General features: G+C 41.5%; 1 protein-coding gene across 1 annotated transcript in view; it reads left to right on the top strand.

The window, feature by feature from the left end:
- Positions 1 to 23,467, top strand: part of ZNF341 (zinc finger protein 341) — a 1,063,660-nt gene that overhangs the window by 23,094 nt on the left and 1,017,099 nt on the right. The window contains exon 2 of the mRNA XM_044089011.1: positions 8,729 to 8,839. Within this exon, the coding sequence (XP_043944946.1) occupies positions 8,729 to 8,839 (111 nt within the window). The remainder of the gene's footprint in view (positions 1 to 8,728; positions 8,840 to 23,467) is intronic.

Here is a 23,467-nt window from a genome sequence, read left to right as displayed (position 1 = left end):
TTTTTTTAGATACAGGTCAGGCATGTTTTTTATAAACCAGACGAGAAGTTGTGGCTAATAATAAAGAATTTTGTGTGGGAGGGAAACAGGGCAAAGTGGAATTAAGTTGTTTTTCTGCTTAGAACAAGGTGGTTTTGGAATACTTCATTTGAAGATATATTTTATGGCTGCACAATTAAGGCTCGTGTACATAACACAAGCATAAAGTAGCATAAAGTATTCTAAGAACTAAGCCAACCCAAGGATGAAGAAGGGAAATTTTGCTGACTTGGTTTACTGCAATTAGGGATATAGAGAATAGGCAAAAGTTGGCTGGAATTTTATGGAGAAAGCTGGCAAAGGAACCAAGGTATTTGGTTCATAGGTTTCATAGGTTCATACTAGGCTATCTGCCCTAGGGCATTTATAAGCCTAGCCAGAGTATGTTTGGCTTTCGCCACCCATTTTAAATTAATTTTGCTATGCCCTTTTTTGAGGTTAGTATACTGTGCCTCTGTCTAACAGTGACACAGAAGTGATACCCGGGGTAAACCTACGATCTCCCATCCACTCATCAAGATTCCTCTTGAAGAGAGTCAATGAGGGACTCTGCCTAACCTGGACTGGGATTTTATTCCAGAGTGAAGGGAGCCTCTGGGTTATGAATCTGTCCCTCCAGCATGTCCTATTTACTTCAGTGCTGAGGTTCAAGTCTCTCGAGCGTGTAGCTCGATGGGATTTGGATTTTTTGAGGTGCAGCATGTCCCTTAATTCCGGGTTGGACATGGCTTTATACGTCAGGCACAGGTCGTCTCTGAGCAGGCGGTGTGCCACTGAGTAGAGCTGGAGTTTGTTTAACCGGGCAGCATATGGCATCTGTTTGAGCCATTTCATCCTCTTGGTGAGGTACTTTTGGGGTCTTTCCAGTTGCTGCAGGTGTTTGGTAAGGTACATCCCAAAAGGGGCATTGTACTCTATTATGGGCCTGATGAGGGATGAGTAAAGAGGCACGATGACCTCCCCTAATCTAGATGTGAATCCCTTCATGATTAGGTGGGCTATATAAAATGTTTTTCTAACCACTTTGGCCACGTGGTTGTCAAATGAGAGATTGCTATCAACTTGGGTCCCTAATTACTTCTTCTCTACTTAATGGATTACCACCTATGTGGTAATTTGTGGGCACTTTGTTTTTGCCAAAGACGGTGACTATACACTTTTTGGCGTTTAGTTTGAGGCCATGGCTCTGGTACCAGTTGTCTGTTTCTATGAGGCCCTTTTGGAGGATGCTTGTGTCGGCTGGAGAGTCGATTATGGCACCCAGTTTGCAGTCATCTGCGAATTTGGTCAGCCACAGTCCTTCTGTGTTGGCCTGTACCTCCGAGAAATATATACCGAACAAGAGAGGTCCCAGGACTGAGCCTTGTGGAATGCCCCTTGTAACTGGTTTGGAGTCTGACATGGCTCCAGCAATTCTAGCCATGTGGGTTCTGTCCTTGAGCCAGTTTGCAACCCATCTAGTGACATAGGGGTTTATATTTAAGCTGGTGAGCTTATCTGTAATGCCCGAGTGGGGTATTGTATCGAAGGCTTTTGCGAGATCCAGGTAGGCTGTGTGGACCACCTTCCCTTCGTCAATGGCCTTGGTGACTGTTTCAAAGAAGTCGACCAGGTTTAAGAGGCAGGATCTGCCCTTAACAAAGCCGAACTGGGTAGGATCCAGTGTCTGTAGGTCCCCAATATCTTTATTTATTAGGTCCATGATGATCCTTTCCATAGCTTTGCAGACCAAGCTAGTCAGGCTTATGGGGCGATAGTTTCCAGGGTCCGTTGAGGCACCACCTTTGTGGAGAGGGACCACTGTTGCTGTATGCCACTCTTTGGGTACATATCCTGTAATAAGGCTGAGATTGAACAGTAGTTTTATGTTTGGGTTTAGCTCTTCTTGGAGTTCATGTAGGACGCAGCCCGGGACACCGTCTGGTCCCATTGATGCTGTGTTTTTTGCTTTGGCGAGGGCGGCTCTTACCTGAGCATCTGAGATGTCGGGGGGGGGGGCAGCACTCTGCTGGGATAGATATTTGCCCTTTTGGTGGGGGGAGGGGGTTTGCGCTGAACCTGTCAGCTAGGATGTTGGCAATGTCTGTGGGTTCGGTGTATTTTTTGTCATTTTGGACTAATTCTGAGCATATCTGGGAATTCCCACCCAGGTTCCTAAGATAACTAAAGAAAGCCTTGTGATTATCCTTAGTGTCCTGTGCAATTTTCTCTCGAAGCTGGCCTTAGACGATTTTATGAGTGCCCTTAGTTTTTTGCTAATACTGATCAGAGATGCCTTCCCTGTTTGGGATTTTGCTCTATCATGTAGTAGCTTCCTCCTTCTATTGTATAGTTTGTTTATGGCTTGGGTCCACCAGACAGGACTTCTGCCTTTGGAGGATCGGGTCTTGGTTTTATTTGGGATTGCATGATCCATGCATTCCTGAAGGTGTTCATAGAATGCATTTATAAAGGATTCTGCGGTCTGGGCTGTATTTTCCACAGGCCCGGGGGCTTTGAAGGATTCCACCTCGGTTTTGAGGAGTGTGAAATTTGCTTTAGAGAAGTTTTTCACTGTGGTTTTCTGGGCAGGGGGTGGGGTCGAGATGTGAATATCCAGTGAGATCAGTTTATGGTCTGATCTTACCAGTGAGGGATACACTTCTGGTCTGGAGCATAGAGTCCCCATGTTGGTGATGATCAGGTCCAGTATGTTTTCCCCTCTTGTGGGAGTGGTAACAAGTTGTTCCATAGCATTTGAGTTTATGAATTCTAGGAACCTTTGGACTAGGGTGTTGGAGCTAGAGTAATGCTCCCATTCTATGTTTGGGTAGTTGAAATCGCCCAATATAATGGTGTTTGGAGAGAGCTTCATATTTTCCAGTGTTCTCAGGAAGGCCAAGTGGGGTTCCTGGGTTTGGGAGGGTGGTCTGTAGCAGGCTATAAACTGGAAGGCAGTATTACCCACTGTTAGTTGCACATGGATAGTCTCTGACGCTTCGTGCTTTGCCACCAACCTGGAGGTGTGGGTATCTTTGATGAATATCGATACTCCTCCTTTTGTGGTTTGGTCCAAGTTTTGGGGCCGAAAAGCATGGTATGAGGTATAACCTGGTAGTGCTGGGGTGCTCTCGGGAGCCCTGAACCAGGTTTCTGTTACTGCACAGATATCGATGTTCTCCATGTTAAGGAGAGTTTGAAGTGCGTGCATCTTGAGGTTTAGACTTCTGGCGTTGAGTAGCATTACTCTTAGTTTCTTATCCCTTGTGATACCTATGGAGGTGGGTTTGTCTTTTGAGCCTTGCCTAAAAAAGGCACTATGGGGGTAGCAAGAGCCTTTGCCAATATATCCGAAAGCCCAGGGGTGACAGGTGCAAGCCATCCCTAGCGAAGCATCGTGGCTTGTCGAGCATATCATCCCAGGCTAACAGGCATTGGATCCCCTTTGAATGACACCAGTACTTAAGCCAATTGTTAAAATTGATCATCTTGTCTTCATATTGTGGCATCATTCTTGGTGAGGGTAAGATGCTACTCAAGGTCAGGGTCATACCGGCCTGGGCTACATGCTCAGAGAGCTCCTCTGTCTCTTTTCATGTAGTCCAGGGAGGTACGTCTCAGGTCATTCACACCAGCATGGACAATGACCGAGTCATATTTGTACTTGCCTTGGAGTAACCTGAGTGCTTGTTTTATGTGGCGGATCCTAGCGCCTGACAGGCTGCTTAACGTGACCTTCTTGTTCAGCCTGGTGAGCAGGACGTCAGTGTGCCTGACGATAGTCACCTATTTCAAGTGTATCAGGTGTGTTGTTTAGCCTTAAGGGCTGTGACTGTTCGGCACACTGGCTTTGTGAGATATGTGTTGCACTTGTTTTGTTTTGGGGTAGCGGTTGCTTGGGTGTCTGCTTTGGAGGTCTCTGCTGCTTAGGCAGATCTTTATTTAGAGCCTCCGAGTATGTTTTTGTGTGATTATGTGTTTGGTTTGCTGTCGTGGTAGGTCTGTGTGAGACTGGAATTGTAGTGATGTGGTTTCCTTCTTCTCCTGACTGGTTATGCCAGTACTGAGTTGAGAGAGCTTAGCCTCCAGTTTGGCTATATGGTTGCATCTCTCACATGTTTTGGAATTTGTTGGGAGGAGGAGAGGGTTGTCTGTGTACATGAGACAGTTGTAACATTGCCTCAAGATTCCCAGGTTCACCAGCTGGACCGGAGAGGAGACTGACAACTGACCTTTGGACATGCTAGAATAATATTGGGAATTCCTTTATAATCGAAAACAAGGGCCAATGGGGAGTGAGGGTGTAGTGCTTTTAATTTTTAGTGCTGACTTATATAATTGCTTTAGTGAGCAAGTGCCAGGTAACTTAAGTGCAATGTGTTACAGGTAATTTAAATGCAAAAATGACAAACAGTAACTTTCTTTCAAGTGAAACAAGGAAATAAGTACAGTAAGCAATGCAGATATCACTAGGGATCCACAGAAGTGCTGAGAAGCTGCGTTTTAGGTGGAATTAGCGTTCCAGGGAAATAACAAGCAAACAAACAACAAGCATACAAACAAAGCTAGATTCAGCAGGCCTGGATCTAGTCTATGCTACAACAAACAAGGTGTACCAATTTCACTAAGAAACAGTTCAAATATGCAGGCACTATAGACCTTTAACCAGAAATTCCCAGCTCAGAAGGGCAGAGTCCAGCCTCTCCTCTCACAAGTGCATAAACCAGAACTAATACACTTTAGGAATAACAGACACTGAGCTCTCAATCAGCAGTTCCCAACTTAGAAGGATGAAAGCTACTTGTCCTGCCACCACAGTGCATGCCACAAAACTTCCTAATGTAAAACAACGGGTCTGAAGCCCAAGTGCTTAATCCAAAAGACTTGGAATGATAGCTACACTTTAATCAAGTTACTACCAAGCAGTAATAAATACAATTGAATACTTTAAAGAATGCCTGGATTAGTGCTCAAGTTATACAAACAAAGCTAGATTCAGCAGGCCTGGATCTAGTCTGTGCTACAGCAAACAAGGTGTACCAATTTCAGTAAGAAGCAGTTCACATATGCATGCACTATAAGCCTTTAACCAGAAATTCCCAGCTCAGAAGGGCAGAGTCTAGCCTCTCCTCCCACAAGAGTGCAGACCACGAACCCTCTACCCTCTTAATGTAAAATAACTGGCCTGAAAGCCCAAGTGCTTAAACCAGAATTAATACACTTTTAGAATAACAGACACTGAGCCCCCCAATTAGCAGTTCCCAACTTAGAAGGATGTAAGCTACCTGTTCTGCCACTACAGTGCAGACCACAAACCCTCTCAATGTAAAACAACTGGTCTGAAGCCCAAGTGTTGAAACTAAAAAGCTTAGAATGAGTTGCACCAAGCAGTAATAAATAGTACTTTTAAGATGACGCAAAAGCAAAATAAAGTAGGAAGAAGCACAAGTACAGTAAAAGCAGATGGATTTTTTTTTTCAGAAAAGTAGCAAAAGCAGTAGTAAATACAATTCTCATGCAGTGCAAGCTGGCACACTTGAATATGTAGCAATATTAGTCCACACACAGTTTGAAAAAATGTAATTAAATTAAAAAGGAGTAAAAGCAAGTGTAGAAAGGGTTAATTAGGTAGAATGCGGTAAAGAGATGGGCCTGGGGGAGTGTCTTAGATCAAATCTACAGTGGGGCGGGCACTGCAAAAGCCACCAAATTTCTACAACCAAGAACTGGGAGGGGGTGGGGAAAAACAGTTTCATCACAGATGTGAGGAATGTGCAAATTATAAAGCCAAAAAATATATAATGTTCTCTCTCTCTCTCTCTCTCTATATATATATATATATATATATATATATATACATACACACACACACAGACACACACACACAACAGATATCTAAGCAAACAATTTAGCTCTATAATACAGAATAATACAGAGAAGTATACTCAGCTCTATATATTTGCAGATAGTTCTGTAAGGCTGTCTCTCAAGCTAAGGTTCCAGTTTGAATGCAGATTGTTAATTAACAGGACACACAACACTAGCTCAATTATATAGCTGAAGACAAGGCAGGAAAGGAGGAGGGGTGGGGAAAAAGTTTCAACACAAATGTGAGGAATGTGCAAATTATAAAGCCAAAAAATATATACTGTTCTCTCTCTCTGTCTCTCTCTCTCTCTCTATATATATATATATATATATATATATATATATATATATATATATATATATACACACACACACACAACAGATATCTAAGCAAACAATTTAGCTCTGTAATACAGAATAATACAGAGAAGTATATTCAGCTCTATATATTTGCAGATAGTTCTGTAAGGCTGTCTCTCAAACTAAGGTTCCAGTTTGAATGCAGATTGTTAATTAACAGGACATGCAACACTAGCTCAATTATATAGCTGAAGACAAGGCAGGAAATGAGGGGGGGTGGGGAAAAAGATTCAACACAGATGTGAGGAATGTGCAAATTATAAAGCCAAAAAATATATACTGTTCTCTCTCTCTCTCGTATGTATGTATATATATATATATATATATATATATATATATATATATATATATATATATATATATATATATATATATATATATATATACATACAACATATCTACGCAAACAATTTAGCTCTATAATACAGAATAATACAGAGAAGTATACTCAGCTCTATATATTTGCAGATAGTTCTGTAAGGCTGTCTTTCAAACTAAGGTTCCAGTTTGAATGCAGATTAAGAGAGGAAAGGTAATAGAATGGGAAGAGGCCAAGAATACATTTGGAATGAAGGCTATAGACTGCATTTTCTATTGGGGATTGATATCAGTGTATATGCAGAGAGAAAGGAATAGGGAAATCCTAAGTGAAAGGCCTGCACTGGCGCAGTTTTTAGTTCGAGCTAGAATGGGAGCTGCTGTTAAAGACACAATTAATAGGGCGTATAAAATATTGCACGATAAATATAATCTGAGGAGGTTAGAAAAGATTGGGAAGAGAGACCGGATAACCAGTTCATAAGGAAACAATGGGAGGACATATGCATGGCTCCCAAGTATGCAACAAAGTCTACAAGATTTAGGAGTTTTGCTTGTAAGTGTTTGTATAGGTGGTTTTTATACCCCAAGCAGGTTCCAAAGTATTTTTCCTCGGATGGCAAATGTTGGAGGTGTGAGAAGTGACTGTGGGCATATGTTTTGAGAGTTTGAGTTGGCATACAGAGTACTCTGTCAGAAATACTGGGTGAGCAAAAGGATGTAACTAAGAATTTTTTTTGAGCTGGGATACAAGATCTGAATTGCCTAGACATAGTTGAGCATTTCTACGCTCAACCATGGTGGCTGCCAAAAAGGAAATTATTAGAAGATGGAAATTCAAAATCTAAACCAAAAGTATTGAATATTGTAACAGAGATAAAAGAAGTGGAAGTGGGATCTATAGAAAAGGGTAGAACAAATTGCATAGGAAAAAATAGAAATTGTGGGAACAATACATGCAGATTTATGTTTTGGAGCTTGAGTAAACATATGTGATGTGTAATGATTATACTAGGAATGCATTTAATATGGTCCATTTTCTTTTTTATAAATGTTTGCCTGTTTCTTAAGAGTAAAATAAAGATGTTAAAAAGATCTGCGTTGATATTGATCCGCTATATCTGATTAGCGTGACTAATGAAGATAGCCATTTTTTCCAGTTCCCTGGCCCCCAAGATGACCATCAACCCTCCTTAATTAAAACTCCATTGATCCATTTGTCTCTTCAGGGGCAAAAAGCTGCATGCCCATTCTTTTTTCTAGGGGTGAGGGTAGAATGCCACTGAATTGTTGTCATTTCCTACAGGAGATAGTGCATTTTTGATTATGTACTTGTTCTTTTTGCATGGTTTGTGACGTCCACTATTGCTTTTCACAGGATGCACATGTGGTGTACTGCAACTACAGATGTGGTGTACTGCAACTACAGATGTGGTCATCTTGTTGCAATGAGATGAACCAACCATGATGTGCCCCCAGATGGTAATTACCACCCCTTTCCAACCTCTCCTAGGCCAACTCCTGCAGCATTCTGCTTGATGGTCAAATGTGTGTCATGTGGTTCAAAGTCGGACCTTTATCCCTCAATGTGTGTAGAGCCAGCAGGAGAGAGTATTACCCTTTTCCTACTATAGAAAAAGAAGTCTCAAATATGTCAGATGCTAAGTTTTATTCAGTGCTAGATGCTAGCCAGTATAAATATCACCCATGTACACGCATTTATTTCAAGTACTACATACATATATACATACATTATTTATCATATGCATAATTTCATGTGTGTGTGTATATATATATCTATATATATATATATATATATATATAAGAAATGGTATTCTTGTTTGTCTTGTATGTCTGCTGAACAGTTGTATAAGAAAGCTTCATTACTGAAACAGAATGTCGGAGATAAAAGAATATTGTAATGGCATGCAGTCTTTCTTGTTGTTAATCTGCATGTAGTCTTATAATGCGTCTTTTAGCCTTATGTCAGATTAGTCTAAATACCAGGCAGGAAGCAAAGCTAGATATCAAAATATTTTATTGTATTTTTTGTGCTGTGGACTGTTCTGGAACTGTGACTCGAAATGTGAATCTTCCTTCCTCCTGTCCACATGAAGGATATACTGTATTATGGCACTCTTTATGACTTTGTGTTTCTTTTCAGGAATGGATAACCAGACTGTTCTGGCAGTGCAGTCTTTGTTTGATGGCCAGGGGGGAGTTAGTGATCCTACTGCCCAAACAGTCGCTACCACAAGTGCTGTACATACCATGGGTAAGTACTTGCTTTGTCATATTTTTTGTAGCATAATTTTTGTTTACCATTTAACCCCTACTTTATTTTTAGAAACTTCAGCTTGCTGTTGATGAAAATGATGCTGCATTTATTTACCATTTAACTAGATAAGTACAGCGGTCCAAAGACCGTTTTCAGACATGTCCAAGGCCTTGTGACAATAGTATTCAGAACTGCAAAAGTATGTGCAATATAATAAATGTGAGTAAAATATATAACATCATTGTGAGATATATTTAGTAGATGTGTGTGTGTGTGTGTGTGTGTGTGTGTGGTTAAGGCAGACATGACAATTAGAAATATAAATTATATTTGGTAGTACTAGTATTGCCTGCATAATGTACTCGTATTGAATGCATCAAATTTTCAAGTGGGCATTATATTAGCTTGTTAATAATCCAATGTTATAACAATGTCTGTAATGTCAGGCATGATCTTTTATACTATTATACACTGATTATGTAAGGATTCATACTTGTTATATGGTTCCTATATAAGAATTCATAACAAAGCTGTGTTGTGTTTGTCATTTTAGCCAGGTATATTAAAGCAATAACATCATTTGCCTCCGTTAGATATTCTTTTTAAAGTTTAACTCATTAACACCTCTGAGCTGCAGAATGTCACAGTTGTTGCAGCATACAATCATCCTTACCTTCCTCAGCATTTTATAAAAAAATCATCTTAAAAAGCATGGGCTAAACAAATCTTGTGGACAGTAAGGGCCATTAAAAAACAGCAATGTTCGTAGTAAGAGCTCTTCTGTACAATGGTAATAGCCAGTTTATTCACAGTTTTTACATCAGCACTGTAAAATATTATAGTGCACACAAACCCAGAATTATATTTTCTTTGATACAAACCAAACATATAGTGTCATCAGTTTTATTTAGACAGATATGAGCTTTTGCTTGAGTGAGAAGTGAAACAATATGCTTATTTGTGTAATTAACGGTATACGTAAAATGCTACGTACAGTGCAAATATTGATTACTTTTTTTCTTCACCATCATCTAAGGTTCGGAGGCCTTACTTAGTTTAGAGATCACTTGGTTTTGGAACTATTACTGTGCATGTGAAAATGATGCAATATCTTCACAATTACTAGCAAATAACTATTAATGTCACTAGTATAGTGTATTATAACATTGACTGTTTTTCTGTCTGCTACCATGACATTTGATATGTCACCCCATCCCCCTCATAACATGCAGCTGTCTGATGAATGTATGACTGTAAATATGAACATTTGAGTAACAAGTAACAGTAATATCTTCACTGTGGGCCATTTTAAATTAACAGTGTCATTTTCTAACTTACACCTTGCACTTTCTTATGCTGCCTGTTTTAAACTCTATGATTACAACACTTTAATGGTGTTCAGATAATCTATCATTTGATCACCGCTGTAGTAGCGTTAGCTGTATGAGTTATTTCCTTCATGGGTTACAAGATCTGGCCAGCTTCCAAAGCTTAAGGGTACCTTGTACCGGCTGAAACCTTTAACTAGTCTGAGCAGAGTTGAAGAAAAAGTTGTTTGGGTGCCAAGCCCTTCTGAGCTTTCCTGCCTCTGAAGAATTCTCCTTTTGTGGGCTTTCAAGGATTGATGGTTCCTTCTCCATTGCTCTGCAGATAAGCTCCTTTTGGGGAGGGCAAACTTCCATATCTTATTTTTGACAGAATGTTAACTTTTTCTTTGAAATTATTAATCTTAAGCTAGGAAAAAGTGTTTTAATAGACTGTCACATTACTTCTATTCATTTTTTTTACTGGGACAGTTATTTTTATTGAAAAATTAAAAGTTTTTTAAAACTAGTTTTTCCTGTCTATAAAAGTTTTATTAAATTATTTTTGGGGTCTAGACCAGGTGTTTTAGCTTTTTACTGTGTTTTTTGGTGGGGAAAACAACTTTTTTATTACCTACCTGTTTCACTGACTACTGCCAGGCTTCCCTAGGACACACGCATCTTTTTTGGCTTTACCATGCATAAACTACTGGTTTCTCAGATCTTCCGTCTTCCAGCCACTAGCCTTTGCCCTTTATCAGACTACTAAATTGCCTCAGCCACAGATGGGTTACTCTGCTGTTGCTGTTTTGGTTCCTCAGACCAATCATTTTTATTCTTGTCTGTCTCTGGTGTAGGCCCTATTATGGACCAGAGGCTAGATACGTCCTTAGTAGCTGTTGGAGCGCCCTTTGTGAGCAAAGGGATAACTACTCTTGTCTGTTTTGGAAGAAAGTGCAGAAAATGCCTCTTTGCCTTGCCAGATTGGGATGTCTGTCCCATTGGAGGTTTTGCCTGTCAGAATAGGCCTAGTTATTTAGAAATTCTTGTGAAAAAGAAGCAGAAAGTTAAACATTTATCTTCATCTGCCTTGGTTACTTTGGACAGATGTGAGTTAGTGGGCTTGGCTTAGGGATTAGTTCAGACTCTTGACCCCTACCAATTCTGGTGTTACTAGTAATAGGAAAATGTTTCTTTACTGTTTGAGGATGTTCAAGACACTGAACAAGAAAATTAATATGTGTAGGAACATCATCTGTTTTCTCTCCTCAGGTTTCTGATTCTGAGGAGAGTGCTGCTTCTGGAAGGACTTTCTTTTGACACCACATTAAGAATGAATCTCTGAGATGTGAACATTGGCTGTATATGATTTTTCATTGCTAAAGTGATATCCTGACCCCGTGTGCAAAAATGGGGAAAAGGGTTGTGGATGGATGGAATGAATCTGTTGTTTGAGTGGGAACATAATGATTTTCAACTGTCAAAGAAATATAATTTATTGCAACTGAAATTTCCTGAACATGCACTAGTTCTTCCTGTTCTAGCATTGGCGGATACATTTATTAGAGACTGCAACTTACCTGATAGCCAGTCTTCTGTCCCTAAAAAAGCCAGTAGATCGTGTAAAATTCATCAGACTTTAAAGCTTCTTTACTAACCCCAGATCAGACCCAGCAGTGATTTCCTTGGTAAATCCAGCTGCTGCTAAACATCTGGTAAATGCTAATCCTTTTCCCCTTGACAGAGATAATGAAAGCCTTTGAAAAATTTGAACACTAATTTTTAGAATTTTTATTGTCAGCCTTGCATGCTAAAGTTTATGCTTGTCTCTTTTGAGAATTATGAGGAGCATTATGGCTTTCCGTTGACTGTAGAAATAAATCAACTATGTGTAGTCTTATTGTTTCCGCGTCTTAAGTGACTAAACATTCTTGAAAGTGTGCTTATGATTCAACTGATGCCACTTCCAGCGCTGCTGTTACTGGAACTGTTTTGAAAAAGTTTGCTTGGTTGCATACATTAAAACCTTCCTGAGGATATAAGAGTTCTTCCATGGAAAAGTTGTATTTGGACCATCAACTGCAGAGGCCTGTAAAAATTGAGTACATATTTGGAAGACATACAATACTAGCCTAGCCAAACAAAGTTACCTACAATTTAGAAATCAGGCTAGGAGACAAACTAAACTCGATATACAAAATTACTTCCTCAATATCCAAAACAAACATTCAAAAGATCCCCAAAAGTTTTGGCATGCCATTAACTCTCTCCTAAAACCAGGCAAAACTACCACTCTCATTCCTAACTCCATGAATGACAACAAGGACATTGCCTCCTAATTCAATCACCACTTCACAGAATCCATCTTGACACTATCCTCCCAACTATTTAACAACAGCCCTACATGTAACCCAGCCAAATGCCCTGACAACATCCCATCCTTTACATTCTCACCCGTTCCCACCTCAACAATTAAACACCTCCTAAAACTGAAACCTACCACCCTTGCCGCTGACAATCTACCATTCAGCTTCCTAAAAATAGCTGGTGAATCCTTATCCTACCCTATTTCTATTCTTATTAATCCCTCCATACAAGAAGCATGTGTCCCACAGTTATGGAAGGTATTGTACATTATTCCACTACATAAAGGTGGAAAGTCTTACGAATACTCAAATTATCGCCCCATTGCCATTCTATCCCCGTCATCTAAAATACTAGAGAAATGTATACATTCTCAGGTAACACAATTCCTAAACTCACACCATCTCCTCTCCCCCACACAGCATGGCTTCTGACAACACCATAGCATAACCACCGCTCTTCTTTCTTTCATCAATCTGATCAACCAACATAGAAATAATAACTTTGTATTTGCAATATTTCTAGACCTCTCCAAAGCATTTGACATGGTTTCACATTCCTTATTACTAGACACCCTGACATTCCTATCCTTTGCCCCTTCCACTAAAGCCTGGCATTCCTATCCTTTGCCCCTTCCGCTAAAGCCTGGTTTAAAAGCTATCTGTCAAATAGGCAATGATCTGTCCAATGGCAACGTGTACTTATCCCCCTTACTCCCAACTACTATAGGTGTATCACAAGGCTCCAGATTAGGCCCACTTATTTTCTCCATATTTACCAATAATCTCCATACCACTACACAGCATGCTTCACTTATACAATACGATGATTCAACTCTTATCTGTTCAGCTCCATCACTTCCCACCCTACAACAACTCACCCAGGAATCCTTTAGCTCTGTGGAAAGTTGGATCACTCAGATCCAACTTTTACTAAACCCTAATAAAACCAAATTACTACTTTTCACCCCCAACAAAACCATTTCCACCCCTCTATCCTCTCCACAAATGGCACTATTATCTCTCCCTCTGACCATACCAAACTTCTATGCATTGAAATTGATAATAATCTATACTTCGTCCACATTTCACAAACTATCAAAAAAGTCCATAAAAATTGGAACACTATGTAGGCACAGGAAATCCCTCCCAAAACGAGCACGGATCATCCTAGCACAAAGTCACCTCTTGTCTACCCTAATGTATGCTGCTCCAATTTTTACCCAGCTTAGAAAACTTGACATTGCCAGACACGTGGTCCTGCAGAGTGGTCCTAGCTACAGAGAACTCAGAAAAGCGACTACTTTCTGAATTTAAGTATCTTTGCTTTTTTTCACTTGGAATAGCTTCTGTAGCTTACCCTGAACAAGCTTAAACTGTTTTTTAGCTGTTTGTTGCATTATTTTAAAATCTGCACTTAAAGTTACTTTTTAGTCGAATTTGATCAAAAGTTTGTTTGTTTGTTTAATTTAACTGTTGAGGCTGCCCACTAAAGTGTGCTAGCCTGTGTAACTGATTTATCACTGTTTCTGCATTTTCTGTGTGTTTCTATCAGAAAAATAATCCTTGTTTTCCCGCCTCTCCTCGACTAGTTTAGACCAGTTTACAGGCATTGCTGTATTCTGGGCTGTGGTGTAGTTCCTGTGTTGTCCATTACCTTACTTGGATAGAAGGAAGTTTCTTTGCTCACCAGTGGGAGTGGGGAGCCTTGAGCAGCCTACCTGTCCCTGTAGGAAGTGACCTCAGCACAAGAGCTGTAGTAATTGGTTGTTTTGGACCATTTCTAGCTCTTTTGTAGTTCCCTGTTTAAAATCCGCCTCTGGGCGTTTTTTTTTTCTGGCTATACTGCTCAGATAAGCTCCTCGTGGTCCTGCAGAGTGGTCCTAGCTACAGAGAACTCAGAAAAGCGACTACTTTCTGGATTTAAGTATCTTTGCTTTTTTTCACTTGGAATAGCTTCTGTAGCTTACCCTGAACAAGCTTAAACTGTTTTTTAGCTGTTTGCTGCATTATTTTAAAATCTGCACTTAGTTACTTTTTAGTTGAATTTGATCGAAAGTTTGTTTGTTTGTTTGTTTAATTTAACTGTTGAGGCTGCCCACTAAAGTGTGCTAGCCTGTGTAACTGATTTATCACTGTTTCTGCATTTTCTGTGTGTTTCTATCAAAAAAAACAAAAAAATAATCCTTGTTTTCCCGCCTCTCCTCGATTAGCTTATACCAGTTTACAGGCATTGCTGTATTCTGGGCTGTGGTGTAGTTCCTGTGTTGTCCATTACCTTACTTGGATAGAAGGAAGTTTCTTTGCTCACCAGTGGGAGTGGGGAGCCTAGAGCAACCTACCTGTCCCTGTAGGAAGTGACCTCAGCACAAGAGCTGTAGTAATTGGTTGTTTTGGACCATTTCTAGCTCTTTTGTAGTTCCCTGTTTAAAATCCGCCTCTGGGCGTTTTTGCACGGTTGTGTGCATAGCGCAGCGCCGGTTAAACAACTTCTGGCTCCGCCAAGTCTGCTCTTCAAATTTTCCCTTAAGGAAGCTCTACTCTTAGTATAAACAGACTACTCACTATATTATAAGCCTAGCACTTGTTCTCAAAACTTCTCTACTAAGTAAGCACTTTCGTACTAAGTAAAGCACTACATCTACCTACCACCCCTGTGAATATCCACTTCCCTTAAAGGCACAGCACTCCCTTATACTGTTCTAGCATGTCGAGTGGTAAGATGACTGGCTTCCTCTCCAGTTCAGCTGGTTAATCTGGGTATCTTGAGACAATGCTACAATTGTCTCATGTACACAGACAACCCTCTCCTCCTCCCAACAAACACAAATACATGTGAGAGATGCAACTATATAGCCAAACTGGAGGCTGAACTCTCCCAACTCAGGGCTGGCATGACCAGACAGGAGGAGATGGTAACCACACACACAACAATCCCAGTCCCACATAGACCTACCACAACTGCAAACCAAACACATAAAAACACAAAGACATACTCGGAGGCTCTAATAAAAAAAAAACTTACCAAAACAACAGTGGCTCCCAAAGCAGACATCCAAAAATCCACCATCTCAAAACAAAACGCATGCAACACATACTTCAATAAATCAGTGTGTCAACCAATCACAGCCCTTAAGGCCAAACACCATGCCTGATACACTAGTAATAGGTGACTCTATAGTCAGACACACTGATGTCCCGCTGACCAGGCTGAACAAGGAGAGGGTGACTGTGAGCTGCCTATCGGGAGCTAGGATCCGCCAGATAACACACGCACTCAAGTCACTCCAAAGCAAGTACAAATATGACTCCGTCATTGTCCATGCTGGCGTGAATGACCTGAGACGTACCTCCCTGGACTACATGAAAAGAGACATAGAGGAGCTCTCCGATTATGTAGCCCAGGCTGGTATGACCCTGACCCTGAGCAGCATCTTGCCCTCACCAAGAATGATGCCACAATACAAAGACAAGATGATCAGCTTTAATAATTGGCTCAAGTACTGGTGTCATTCTAAGGGGATCCAATGTCTGTCTGCCTGGGATGACATGTTGGACAAGCCACGCTGCTTCGCAAGGGATGGCTTGCACCTGTCACCACTGGGCTTCCGGATATTGGCTAAGGCTCTTGCCACCCCCATAGTGCCTTTTTTAGGCAAGGCTCAAAAGACAAACCCACCTCCTTAGATAACAAAAATGGAAAAAAACTAAGGGTAATGCTGCTCAACGCCAGAAGCTTAAATCTCAAGATGCAGGCACTCGATGCACTCCTCAGTATGGAGAACATCGACGTCTGTGCAGTAAGTGAAACCTGGTTCAAGGCTCCTGAGAGCACCCCAGTGCTACCAGGCTATACCTCGTATCATGCTTTTCGGCCCCAAAACCCGGGCCGAACCACAAAGGGAGGGGGAGTGTCCATATTCATCGAGGACACCCACATCTCCAGGTTAGTAGCAACACAAAGCATCAGAGACCATACAGGTGCAACTAACCATAGGCAAAACTGCTATACAACTGGTAGCATGTTACAAACCACCCTCCCAATCTCAGGAACCCCACTCAGCCTTCCTGAAGACATTGGAGGATATGAATGCATCACAAAGTACCATCATACTGGGAGACTTCAACTACCCAAGCCTAGATTGTTACATTATTCTAGCCCTAATACCCTAGCCCAAAGGTTCCTGGAATTCATAAATTCAAATGCACTGGAACAACTAGTCACTTCTCCCACTAGGGGAGATAATATACTAGATCTGATCATCACAAACATAGGGACAAAATGCTCCACACCGGAGGTATACCCCTCACTAGTGAGATCTGACCGCAAACTAATCACCCTGGATATACATATCCCACCTCCACCACCAGCACAAAAGACCACAGTGAAAAACTTCTCAAAAGCAGATTTCACTCTTCTTAAGACTGAGATGGTATCCTTTAAGCCCACTGAGCCAGTGGATACCACATCCCACAATGCCGAATCCTTCGCAAATGCTTTCTATGGACATCTCCAAGAATGCATGGATCATGCAATCCCAAATAAATTCAAGTCCCTCTCCACCAAAGGCAAGCGTCCTGTCTGGTGGACCTCAGCCATTAACAAATTGTATAACAAAAGAAGGAAGCTACTGCACGTCAGAGCAAAATCCCATAAAGGGAAGACATCTCTGCTCAACATTAGCAGAAAACTACGTTCTCTCATAAAAACATCCAAGGCCAACTTTGAGAGAAAAATCGCTAAGGACACTAAAGATAACCACAAAGCCTTCTTCAGCTATGTTAGAAACCTGGGCGGAAACCCTCAGATATGCTCAGAGTTAGTTCACAACAACAAAAAATACACTGAACCCACAGATATTGCCAACATTCTGGCTGACAGGTTCAGTGCATATTTCTCCCCTCCCTCACCCCCAAAAGAAGAAATACTTATCCCAGCTGAATGTAATCTCCCTGTCATCTCAGATGTCCAAGTGAGAATCGCCCTCAACAAAGCTAAAAACACAGCATCAATGGGACCTGATGGTATCCCGGGTTGCGTGCTATGTGAACTCCAAGAGGAGCTAAACCCGCACATAAAAATGCTATTTAACCTTAGCCTTACTACAGGATATGTACCTGAACACTGGCATACAGCAACAGTGGTCCCACTCCACAAAGGGGGTACCTCTACAGACCCTGGGAACTACCGCCCCATAAGCTTAACCAGCCTGGTCTGCAAAGCTATGGAAAGAATCATTATGGAACTCATATGGAACTCATAAACAGAGACATAGGGGACATACAGACACTTGACCCCACCCAGTTCAGCTTTGTAAAGGGCAGATCCTGCCTTTTGAACCTGGTTGACTTTTTTTCGAAACAGTCACTAGAGCCATTGATGAGGGCAAAGCAGTCCATACAGCTTACCTGGACTTGGCTAAGGCCTTCAACACAATACCCCACTCAGGCATCATAGATAAGCTCAACAGCTTAAACGTAAACCCTTATGTCACTAGATGGGTTGCAAACTGGCTAAAGGACAGAACCCATAAAGTTAAAATCGCTGGAGCAATGTCAGACTCAAAGCCAGTCACAAGTGGTGTCCCACAGGGATCTGTCCTGGGACCCCTCTTGTTCGGCATTTATTTCTCAGATGTTAAAGCAAACATGGGAGGGTTGTGGCTGACAAAGTTTGCAGATGACTGCAAACTAGGTGCCATAGTCGATACACCAGCGGACACATACATCCTACAAAAAGGCCTCACAGAAACAGACAACTGGTGCCAGAGTCACAGCCTTAAACTAAATGCCAAAAAATGCATAGTCATCCCCTTTGGGAAAACAAAGTACCCACAAATTATCACATAGACAGGAACCCACTGAGTATAGAAAAAGTAATCGGAGACCTAGGGACCCAAGTCGACGGCGACCTCTCATTTCACACCCACATTGCCAAAATGGTTAGAAAAACATTCTACCTTGCACACCTCATCATGAAAGGATTCACATCCAGATCCAAGGATGTCATTGTACCCCTATACTCCTCCCTCATCAGACCCATGATTGAGTACAATGCCCCATTTGGTATGTACCTCACCCGGCATTTGCAACAGCTGGAGAGACCACAAAAGTACCTCACCAAGAGGATCAAGGGTCTCCAACATATGTCTTATTCTGCCAGACTAAAGAAACTTCAGCTCTATTTAGTAGCATACCGCCTGCTCAAAGGTGATCTCTGCCTGACGTACAAGGCCATGTCCAATCAGGATCTGATGGACATGCTCCACCTCAAAAAATCCAAATCCATCAGGACCACGAGAGCTAAAGACTTAAACCTTGGCACAAGTATGAATAGGACATGCTGGAGGGATAGATTCATAACCCAGAGGCTCCCCATGCTTTGGAACAAGATCCCAGTTCGTATTAGGCAGAGCCCCTCACTGACTCTCTTCAAGAGAAATCTTGATGAGTGGATGGGAGATCGTAAGTTTACCCCAGGGGTCACATCTGTGTCACTGCTAGACAGGGGCACAGTAAACATTCTATTATATAAGGGGACCTTCATTGTGTCACTACTAGACAGAGGCACAGTATTCTAAATTTATTCTGTGCATTTTTGTACCATTTCATGGGGTGACAAAAGCCACATCACTATGGCTAGGCTTACAAATGCCCCAGGGCAGATAGCCTAGTACTAAACTATGAAACCATGTTATAACAAAATCACCAAGTTCGCAAAGAACTCCACCTTTAGAACCCACCATTGCCAGGCTCCAAGGGAACAGCAATGGTTGGAACTTCCCCAGCTACTAATCTATCACCAATTAGTCATTGCCTACAATGCGGTAAAAAAAAAAAAAATATATATATATATATATATATATTTATTATTCAGCTGCTCTTACTGTGTAACTGTCTTAGTTGCTCTTCTGCATGCTGTTATCTGTTCAGTCGCTCTTACTCTGCACTTATTACTAGCCTTCTAATTTACTGCCTTCTGCACTTTTTTTTTAGTCATGTGTTAATTTAATTTCCCTGTAGAGTCTGCATGTCCTTCCTGTGGCTGTGTGGGTTTCCTCCCAAATCCCAAAGACATGCTGTAGGTGGATTGGACACTCTAAAATTGGCCCTAGGTGTGAGTGCATGCGTGTGTGTGCCTTCTGTGGAAGGCTGGGCGCCGGGCTGGCAACTCGGCACCATAAAACTCCACTTCCAATCATGAGCGGACAGGTGATCTGCTGTGGTGACCCCTAACCGGGGAAAAAGCCAAAAGAAGAAAAAGAAGTTAATTTAATTGCATTTATTTGAACTGTATTTGCCGTAGTGTTGCTACACACTCGGGTGTGCTGGCCTGCACTACTGTTTGAATTGTATTTACTGCTGTTTTAGCTGCTTTTCTGTAACAAAAAAAAAATTCTAAGCTTGTTTCCTGCCTTTCCTGTAACTAGTCAAGTCCAGATACAGACTTGCTGTATCTAGAACTGTTGGTGAGCTTCTGAGCCCCCCCAAGCCTTTCTGTGTTGGAGGGAAGCCTTCTAGCTTATCAGTGGGAGTGGTAAGCACTAGGTAGCCTGTCTACCATGGGAAGAGTGGGTTTTGGCCGTGAAATTGTAGTTCATTGGCCGTTTGGGCAGTTTTTCCATCTCTTTCTACTTTCTGGTTAAAAGCCCGTTTTGTGTTTGGTCCCCGCCTTTCCAATAACTAGTGTAGTCCATGTACAGAGTTGCTGTATCCAGGACTGTTGGTAAGCTTCTGAGCCCCCCCCCCCCAAGCCATTCTGTGTTGGAGAGAAGCCTTCTAGCTTATCAGTGGGAGTGGTAAGCACTAGGTAACCTATCTAGTACAGGAGGAGTGGTTTCTGGCCCATAAGTTATAGTTTACTGGCCGTTTGGGAAGATTTTCCATCTCTTTCAACCTTCTGATTTAAAAGCCTGTGTTTGCGCTTTAAAAGACCACATCTGTCCTTGTTTCCCATCTTTCCTGTAACTAACCTACTGGATAGCACTAGAAAGCCTTAAACTGATACAAGCCTTCTAGCTTAGAAGAGAGACTTTGGAGTGATTAAGTATCAGTTTTCTGTACTTTCTTGCTGTACTTAACTGTTTTCCGCCTAAAAGTAGATTTTCCAGCGTTTATTGTGATTTAAAAGCTTGTTTTTTTTTCACATATTGTACTTATTGACTGCCTGCACTTTTAAAAAGTTGTTTTTTGTTTAAATAATTTAACTGTTGTAGGCTACACACTAAAGTGCAATAGCCTTTTCTGATCGTTTGTAGTCATTCAAAGCTGTTTTAAGTGTATTTTTAACTGTTTTTACCTTAACTTTTCAAAAAAAAAAAACAAACAAAAAAAATTCCTGGTTTCCCACCTTTCTAAGCGAGTGTAGTCCAGTTTTTAGGCTAGTGCTGAATTCAGGGCTGTGATACTAGTTTCTGAGTTGCCCATAACTTGGATAGAAGGAAGTTTCTCTGTTCACCTGTGAGGGAGGGGAGCTTTGAGCAACCTATCAGTCCCTGGAGGAGTGGTTTCAGCCCAGAAGTTAGTAGTTTATTAGCCATTTTGAGCTAATTTCTATCTCTCTTTCATTTCCCTACTATAAAAACCACGTTTGCACAGTTTTGCGCACTGTGCAGTGCCGGTTAGCTATGGTTAAATTATTCCCGGCTCCACTAAGGTCTCCTCTTCAGTTTTCCCTTGAAACTAGTCTAACTCTCAACCTAAGCACTCAAAAAGCATCTTGCAACCCAGCACTTGCTCAGACCTAATAGCAAGCACTAATATACCCTGACACTGATTGCCCAGCAGGGCAAGGCTCTTTATTCACCCCTCACCAACCAAGCGACTAAGCAGCTCACCCTACTATTCAGGCATGACCAAAGGACAACTTCAGGTGCACTCTCTAGTCCAGCTGGTGAATCTGGGTATCCTGAGGCAATGTTACAACTGCCTGATGTACACAAACAACCCTCTTCCTCCTACCACAAAACACTAACATGTGAGAGATGCATTTATACAACCAAACTGGAAGCTAAGCTGTCTCCACTGAAGACTGGAACAGACAGTCAAGAGGACAAGGCTAACACTTACACCACAACTCCAGCCGCACACAGACCTACTAAAACAGCACTGGCAAAAAATGCACATAAATACGCAAAATCATACTCGGAGGCTCTAAATAAAAACCTGCAAAAGCATCAGAGACCTCCAAAGGAGACACCCAAACAAACCTGCACTTCCGTCACAAACCAGGCAACATGTAAAACACAAAGTCAGTGTGCCGCACAATCACAGCCCTTAAGGCAAAATAACATACCTAACACTAGTAATAGGTGACTCTATAGTCAGGCACACTGACGTCCCACTCACTAGGCTGGACAAGCAGAAGGTTACTGTTAGCTGCCTGTCGGGAGCCAGAATCCGCCACATAACACAAGCACTCAGGTCACTCCAGAACAAGTACAAATATGATTCTGTCATTGTTTATGTTGGTGTGAATGACCTGAGACGTACCTCCCTGGACTACATGAAAAGAGACATGGAAGAGCTCTCTGATCACAGTGGTGGATCCAGGAATATGCAAAAGAGGGGACACAGTGTGGTAAGTCAACTACTGGGGTAGAGAGTGGGAAAATGGAACACTGGGTTTGGGGATGGGGAAATGTCACCTTAAGATGCTTTAACATCATGCACATCCAGCATACAGCAAATTTACAGACTGTACCGTTTTTTTTCAATGTATGTACATATGACAGTAATCTGTCCTTTGATAGTCACATTGCCACAGTAGTCGGGAAGTCCTTCTGCGTGGCGCACCTCATCATAAAAGGGTTCTCATCCAGGAAAAAAAGAGGTCATTGTTACCCTCTACTTGACCCTCATTAGACCCCATTAGAGAGTACAATGCCTCTTTTGGAATGTATCTCACAAGCCATCTGCAGCAGCTGGAAAGGCCACAGAAGTACCCCACAAAGAGGATTACTGGCCTCAAACAGATGCCCTACACTGACAGTCTGAAAAAACTCCAGCTTTACTCCATAGCATATCGCCTACTCTGAGGTGATCTCTTCCTAACATATAAAACTATGTCAAACCCAGAGCTGTTGAACATGCTACACCTAAAGAAATCCCAATCCCTCTGAGATACACGCTCTAGGGACTAACCTTGTCACCACAATAAACAGGACATGCTGGAGGGATAGATTCCTGTCCCAGAGATTTCCCATACTCTGGAACATGCTACCCATCTATATCAAGCAAAGTTCTTCATTAGCACTCTTCAAGAAAAATCTTGATGAGTGGATGGGAAATAGGAAATACACCCCGGGGATCACTTCTGTGTCTCTGCTCGACAGTGGCACAGGAAAATAACTTTCTTGGGAGGTGTAAGCCAGGGAACCTTGTTGGCTAGGCTTACATAGGCCCTCGGGCTGATAGCCTAGTACCTACCGATGAACCTCCGATGAACCTATGCCTGGAAGAGATGATTGGTTGCCCATGGCAAGTCACAGTCTGCTTCCATGGCATAGCTGGCATATGCATTGTTATAAACTAGCAGAGAGTCCCACCGAAGGAAAGATTAGCCATACAAGTACCACAGTAAATTTAAATATTTTTTTTTGTAAATAAATAATGAACCATGTCGAAACAGTGAAGTTTAGTAAAAGTAACACAGCCATTAAGAAAACAGATATTATAGAAATACCCCCATAAGCAAATACTCAGTTTAGTCATGTGCAATATATAAAGTCTGTTGTAACCAATATAGAATTTAAGTAGGAGTGTAAGAAATCTCCCAGTGCTGGAATCAAGAGAAAGAAAGGTAAAATCTATATGGGACACTGTATCTGTTTGACGTCCTAGGAAACCAACTGAACTGATACCAACAGGTTACAGTCCTCAGACACAGGATCTTCTTCAAAAAAGGATCCTTAGCAATTTTCTTGGGAAGTAGTTTTTTTTTTTTCCCTTAGTAGAGC

Source organism: Protopterus annectens, chromosome 12.part0 (assembly GCF_019279795.1).
Source record: "Protopterus annectens isolate FY-2018-M chromosome 12.part0, PAN1.0, whole genome shotgun sequence".
NCBI lineage: Eukaryota > Metazoa > Chordata > Ceratodontiformes > Protopteridae > Protopterus > Protopterus annectens.
Note: the sequence above shows the minus strand (reverse complement) of the source record. Positions and strands in the feature narration are given on the sequence as shown.